The sequence below is a fragment of the Ascidiella aspersa genome, chromosome 2, assembly GCF_963924565.1.
Source record: "Ascidiella aspersa chromosome 2, kaAscAspe10.2, whole genome shotgun sequence".
Lineage (NCBI taxonomy): Eukaryota > Metazoa > Chordata > Ascidiacea > Phlebobranchia > Ascidiidae > Ascidiella > Ascidiella aspersa.
The window spans coordinates 9,834,221-9,840,249 of NC_139448.1; the positions used below are offsets into that span (position 1 = coordinate 9,834,221).

The 6,029-nt window shown below is 34.9% G+C and overlaps 3 protein-coding genes across 3 annotated transcripts; all 3 read right to left on the minus strand.

The window, feature by feature from the left end:
- Positions 1–588: 588 nt before the first annotated feature.
- LOC146163524 (RWD domain-containing protein 3-like) lies at positions 589–1,505 on the minus strand. The gene has a single exon (XM_083380532.1). The coding sequence runs from the start codon at positions 1,342–1,344 to the stop codon at positions 589–591; it is 756 nt and encodes a 251-aa protein (XP_083236658.1). The 5' UTR covers positions 1,345–1,505.
- Positions 1,506–1,515: 10 nt separating this feature from the next.
- On the minus strand, positions 1,516–4,081 carry LOC146163525 (proteasome subunit alpha type-5-like). The gene is made up of 5 exons (XM_083383117.1): positions 3,853–4,081; positions 3,701–3,768; positions 3,366–3,473; positions 2,643–2,804; positions 1,516–1,798 (listed from the first exon to the last, which is right to left on the minus strand). Exons 1-5 carry the CDS (start codon positions 4,073–4,075, stop codon positions 1,634–1,636), a joined length of 726 nt encoding a protein of 241 aa, XP_083239243.1. The 5' UTR covers positions 4,076–4,081; the 3' UTR covers positions 1,516–1,633.
- A 47-nt stretch (positions 4,082–4,128) lies between these two features.
- LOC146163526 (COP9 signalosome complex subunit 8-like) lies at positions 4,129–5,095 on the minus strand. The gene has a single exon (XM_083383118.1). It carries the CDS (start codon positions 5,047–5,049, stop codon positions 4,468–4,470), a length of 582 nt encoding a protein of 193 aa, XP_083239244.1. The 5' UTR covers positions 5,050–5,095; the 3' UTR covers positions 4,129–4,467.
- Between the last annotated feature and the right edge of the window lie 934 nt (positions 5,096–6,029).

Here is a 6,029-nt window from a genome sequence, read left to right on the forward strand (position 1 = left end):
TTAAATAAATAGAATTTGGTCGACAAAGCTTCGCTGCTATAGTTGAGCTTTATAATTGTGTCGCCTCGAAAATAGTTTTAAATACACTTAACTAACCGAATCAGTCGATAAATCAAGGATAGGCTACTCATGCAAGACAGGCTACAAAACAACTAGCCAACGGTGAGGTTCGAACTAACGACCTCTAGCCATACGTGGACCTTCGCTCTACCAACTCAGCTAGTTAAGCTCAAACGGGAGCATGTAGAGAAAACAAACATAGTAACACTGCTTGTACCGGTACCCTTTTAGTACCAACAACTGCATATTGAAGGGGGTCTACAGTTCCAAATCAAGCCAATTAAAGATGCATCCACATACGTCATAGAACAACCGTGATCTGGCTTTTGTAGTCGTTCTTGATCAACGAAACGGCTCACAATCTTCATATTGAAGAGGGTTTTCCGTCAATTCAATACTGTACACGTATTTGTATGCATCTTTAAACGTTTGATACCCAACATTTTTATTAGACAGCTTTTTACTTTCAATCCAAATCAAAGCATATTTTATTATAAAATAACCACCCAAGAAATATTACTAAACTAGTTAGGCTTGAGTAGCTAGTTTAATATGCTTTACGACAGCAGGAGAGCATTTAGCATTTCGCAAAGTTTGCAACAATTTATCAAGCGAATTTAATTCTACGACTTTAAAGTTTTCCAAAACAATAGGCGAATCCACTTCTTCAAGTAAAATCTTCGACATCCGTTCTTTGCAAGGCCTTCCGGACGAATCTACGTCAACATTTTGTGTGCGTAACTGAAGGATAAATTGTGAAACAGACGAATCCGGACCATGAATAACAACGAAAATCAGGTGCCTGTAAAACGCTATTAGAACCTGTAATACCAGCTTCCTAGCCCACGTTTGCAAGCTTTTAACGTACTTCGTTCTGTTGCGCATGTGATCTAGTTGAATCAGAACAGTTTTGTTGGTTATGCCAATAACAGCAGCGGTTTCAGTCGTTTCTGATTGTAAGGTACTAACTCGTTCTTTAGCCCAGTCCACCACCTCAGAGAGCATTGGCTGGTTAAGCAAATCGCGCTCTTGAAGATGAGACTCAAGGGCGTTCTGCCATCGCGCAGAATCATCACGGTTTTGACCGAACAAGCAAATTCTTGGTGGCGAGGCGGGATAGTCGTACGGCACGGAAAAACTACACTTTAAGCACTCATTTGACAGAGTTGTGAATTGTATTGTCAGCAGGACTTGCCCAGACGGAGCGTTGTAGTCCACTGAAAGCTCGCCAACCTTGCAATAAATGGCACTGAGAACTGATAATTCTTCTTCCAGAGAGCACATCGAAAGACAACAGCACAGTAATTACAAAACCAATATTTCCTATAGTGGATATTCTACAATAAAACAACGAAATGCTTATCATAAACGCTAAGCATTAGTAACTTGGATTTCAAAAAGGCTTCGCACTGTTTGAGAAATAACAAAGTAAGCAAAAACGATTCAATGAATTACGCTTAAAACAAAGCGCAAAAATGACCGCTTATCAACACAGTTTGAAAACTTCAGGTTCTGAACAAAAGTGAACTTTTTCTATTTCGGTATATCGAAAAACGAACAAACGGAATCAAAATCACAAGTCTTTTATAATTTCTTCAACTTCGGCTTTGGTGAACATATGGTAGTTTTGCTCCTTGGTCACAGTGGCAACTTCCACGTTCGTGGAGGTCAACTTTTCTTCCATGACTTGCTTTAGAATCGTTAGAACCGCCTTGGTTGCCTCTTTGAGTGTAATTGACTGTAAAGAAAGCAAAAGTCGGTGGCTGTTTAACTTGGGTAGATGCAAATATCAAACTGAAAATTGATACAGAATTATAGATTATTCGGACGTGTAACACCAGTTGAAATCTGAAGTAGCATCAAAAACCTTTAATATTTTTATAATGCGTCTGCTACTTTGAAACATCTATTTTGAAAATTCAAAATGTTGTTGTCACGGGATAGTATTACTGTGATTATGAAAGACTAAACGTTTTACCATATAGGCAATACGAAACAATTACTATTTAACTATTATTGACTATTGTCTTCACAGTACAATTAAACAGCACATACTGTTGGAATATTTTTCTATGATTTATAAACTTTTAAAATGCACTGAAATATCGTCCATTGATACTGAGGATTTCACCTGTGTACCACACACATTAACATCCCAGAACTTATATTACATTTTTATATTTTTAATCAGTGATCAACTATTTTTTGATTACCTAGAATTATAAAATAATGAAAATATTTCAATAGCTTTTCTACTGTAAAGCTTAAAACATTCTCATGATCATGACATGAAAAGACGAAGCGAGACAATACACCAACATGTCTAATGACAGTGTTTAAATAAGCAAAAAAAGTAAAATTGTTGTAAAACCAAAAGGTAACTTTCATTATATGCATTTTAATAGACCACAACGCTTTAAATTATGCAATGTTTATATACAATTATTATGAGTAAATGACATTTAAAACCACGGTTTTGCAAACTTCAAATAGCTTATTGGCATAGCTTGTCATTCAAGTTTTAGCTAAATGAACATTGCTGCTTTTATATTAATTATGATGAACATCATATTAAGGTGTACCTTGTGATACTGTTCCTCTAGGGAGGTTTGGGCCCCCTCTGATGCTGACCCAATAGCCTTGGCCAAACATTTCACAAATGTGCCTGATGGGTCAAGATGATAAAGTTGTGGGCCTTTTTCGTCATGCCCAGCAAACATGAGCGCAACACCAAATGGGCGACTCTGAAAAAACACCAAACTTAATTGATGAAAGATATACACTCTAAAGAGCATTTATGATATGATATCGTATTATTTAGAACATCCAAAAAATATGAAAATCGACGAAATCAAATGTGTTGCACAATTTGACGTTCCCAGGAGACAGCAAAAGACTGTAGAGTTTATCGAGTCAGCTTTCTCCTTTATTTTAGTTTGTTTCATGTACATAAGGTTAACATAAAGTAAAAATGGCATATAAAATTTAAAAAAAATCAAGTTTGAATGACAATTTGATTTTTTTTAATTCTTTAAAATTGTAAATTTAACCATTACAAAAGAAGAATAAGCAGTTAATTTTAAATTAACAATCTATCAAATGCAAGCAAATAAATTCTAAAATTCAATATCCCACTGATGATAAATAAATATCTGTTTCTTTATAATAAGGTAATCACTTGCCAAAATATTACTTGTGTGACAATCCGAAGTTTATAGTGGAAACTTCACCTTCAAAAAAACTTAAAAACTATAGATAAGTTTTTCAAAAGGCTTATATCTACAAGAAGATCAGGTGGTACTTACCATGGCACCAGGTTCTGAATCTTCTTCACCAAATTGCAAAGCAAGATTTGAAACAGCTTTTGTAATGCTTTCGATTCCCATTTTCTCATCATAAGTAAACCAGTGATTCTGAATAAATAAAAAGTTTGTTTACCCAATATTTTGAAGTTTATTTTTAACCAAAACTCTAAATAACAAAAAGATTTCAGAGGGTAATTAGTTATCACAATTTTTGAGAAACAAAAACAAGATAGGAATTTTAGGAATGGTAAAACACATAATTAAGAAAATAAAATAATTTTGCTAATAAATTCTTATTGCTGTTTATGTAAGTCAGCTATATGGATTATATATACCTGTGCTTCAACTCTGGCACGATCAATCATTGTTTTTGAGTCAGCAATAAGGCCACTCATCGCACAACCTAGAAATAAAACCAATAAATAATTAATAAAACATAGCAAACACAAGGTAACATCAACTTTCTATTCAAACTACAATGCCTTACCAACATGAGTATCAATTTCAAAGATCTTCTGAATGCTGGAGGCTTCTATCAAAGGTGATGTTATTCGCTTTTCTACAGCGAGAACCACCCCCTCGGAAGTTTGAATTCCAATTGCAGTTGATCCCAACTTAATCGCCTCTATTGCATATTCGACCTGGAAAATTCTTCCCTCTGGCGAGAAAGTGTTCACTCCCCTGTCATATTCTGATCTTGTCATAAACATTGTTGTTGTTTTATGGTTATCTTTAATAAAGTAGAATTTGCCTGGAAAGTTCCTATTTGTGCATAAAGTTATTAACCAACTTTACTGTATATATTCAATTTTCAGAGGTTAAAAAAAATAAAGCATTTGGCGCAAAACAATGCATTTCAGTGAGAATAGCACTTTGTTCAAAACCAATCGTATAATGTTTTCAACATTGTCAAAAAAGTTGCCCAACTTCAAAAGTTATATTTTATTGATATTATTCCCATTTATGAATTCCATTTATTTTAATAAAAAAACAATGTAAATAAGTAATGTGTAGATTTTTCAACTACCTTGTTACATTTGTTTAAATTGTATTGCAAAGTATTTTATATTATCTCAAATCATTTTAAAGCAGAACAGTTACTTTACGTTTCCAGAAATAAAATATATTCAGTTAATTTTTCCAAATGTTCTTCATTATTTCTTGTGTTCTCAAGCTGCTTTTGGCAAATGTTTGGTTTAACTATTTTTTTCTCTTCGTTATATGTCCACCCTTTTTCTTTCGCCATTTCTAGAGCCGCAGCTTGATTTAGGCCCAAAATTTTCATCAGATGATCCACATTGACCGAGGAATAACCGTTTTCAATGAAAGACAGGCAGTTTTTCTGGAGGTTTTGTTTGTACTGGTCGAAAATCCTCTTACAAGTTGCTGACCATTCGAACGCGTTTATTGCTTCATGCACGCCACCGAAGTCGCGCTTCCACGCATTTTTGCCGATCACCCAAATTGCCTCCAACTCCGCAGATTCCGCCTTTACCCCAGCCGGAATCCGCTGCCAAAGAAACCTCGCGTTCGGCAAATCTTCAGTTAGTAGGTACAGGCCGAGAAACTCGCAGTACAGTTCACTTGAGAGCTGGCCTTTTGGAGATTCAAGTTCCTGATTTTCTAAAGAAGATAACCGACTCGCAGCTTCTGTTGCAGTGTATTCTATCGCACCACTTTCCATAATTTTAACAAGGTTTTAGTTCGTTAAACCTTCAACATGTTTTCAATTTTGCTGCGTCAAACCGCCGTAATCCAGATCAGTGCAGTTCGCTTAGTTCAATTTTTCCTGCAATATAGAATCTATAAATCAATTTATTTGAATAGAATGGTTTCCTACAGGTATTGCTTATTGATTTATTCGTCAGGTAATTAATAAAACACGTTTTAGTAACATTTAACCCAGCATAAAGTAGGTAATCAATTAAAGGTTATTATAGTTTATAACACATTTCTCCGATATAACTCGAGTTATTTAAGTCAATGAATGTTAACTTGGTTTATGGCGGACCACCTAAAAACATTTTTTTGGGTTCGCGAAGACCAGGGTCGACATGGTGTTAAAAAAAATCAACGCATTTTTCGTTACCCTATACCAAGATTTGAACTGGCCCTTGATCTACCCGCTAAAACTAGTCCACTTACCCCAAGGGTCCATTGACCCCAGTTTAAAAACTTTTGCGTCAAGTGAAACACTATTTCGGCCGGTTAGGGTTCTGCTAAGATTAAATAAGTGGTGTATAGTTCTTGTTGGACACCTTAAAGTAGGCTATAACAAAAAACGCTTGCCAACAATTCGAATAAAAATAGCCTAGCGGCTACCTCAGCATAAATCCGTTTTTTTTCTAACACGCAGTTTAACAATCATATTTATGACATTTTTTTAGTAAAAATTCGTGTCTATTGCGTTATGTTACGCTTGTTTTCAATCAACTAATAATAGTCTTGAATGAGAACGTTGACCATTTTTTGACCACGAAAACCCGTTTTGTGTCATTCGATAAAACTCTCGTACATTCAAGATAAAATTAATACAAACATAAAAAACTGCAATCGTATAAAATCGTTATAATCTTTATTTAAAACCAGTTTATAACTTTAGTGCAGACATAGGATTACAAACCTGAAGGATACCAATCCGTATTGTGCAGCACTTTACAAGTT

Bases quoted from the DNA above. Each gene is read 5' to 3' on its own strand.
- LOC146163524 (XM_083380532.1), bottom strand. From the start codon at position 1,344: ATGTGCTCTCTGGAAGAAGAATTATCAGTTCTCAGTGCCATTTATTGC.
- LOC146163526 (XM_083383118.1), bottom strand. From the start codon at position 5,049: ATGGAAAGTGGTGCGATAGAATACACTGCAACAGAAGCTGCGAGTCGG.
- LOC146163525 (XM_083383117.1), bottom strand. From the start codon at position 4,075: ATGTTTATGACAAGATCAGAATATGACAGGGGAGTGAACACTTTCTCG. The intron at 3,474-3,700 runs GTATATATAATC...TTATTTATTCAG, and splicing joins GTGCCAGAGTTGAAGCACAG to AATCACTGGTTTACTTATGA. The intron at 2,805-3,365 runs GTAAGTACCACC...GTGTTTTTTCAG, and splicing joins ATTCAGAACCTGGTGCCATG to AGTCGCCCATTTGGTGTTGC.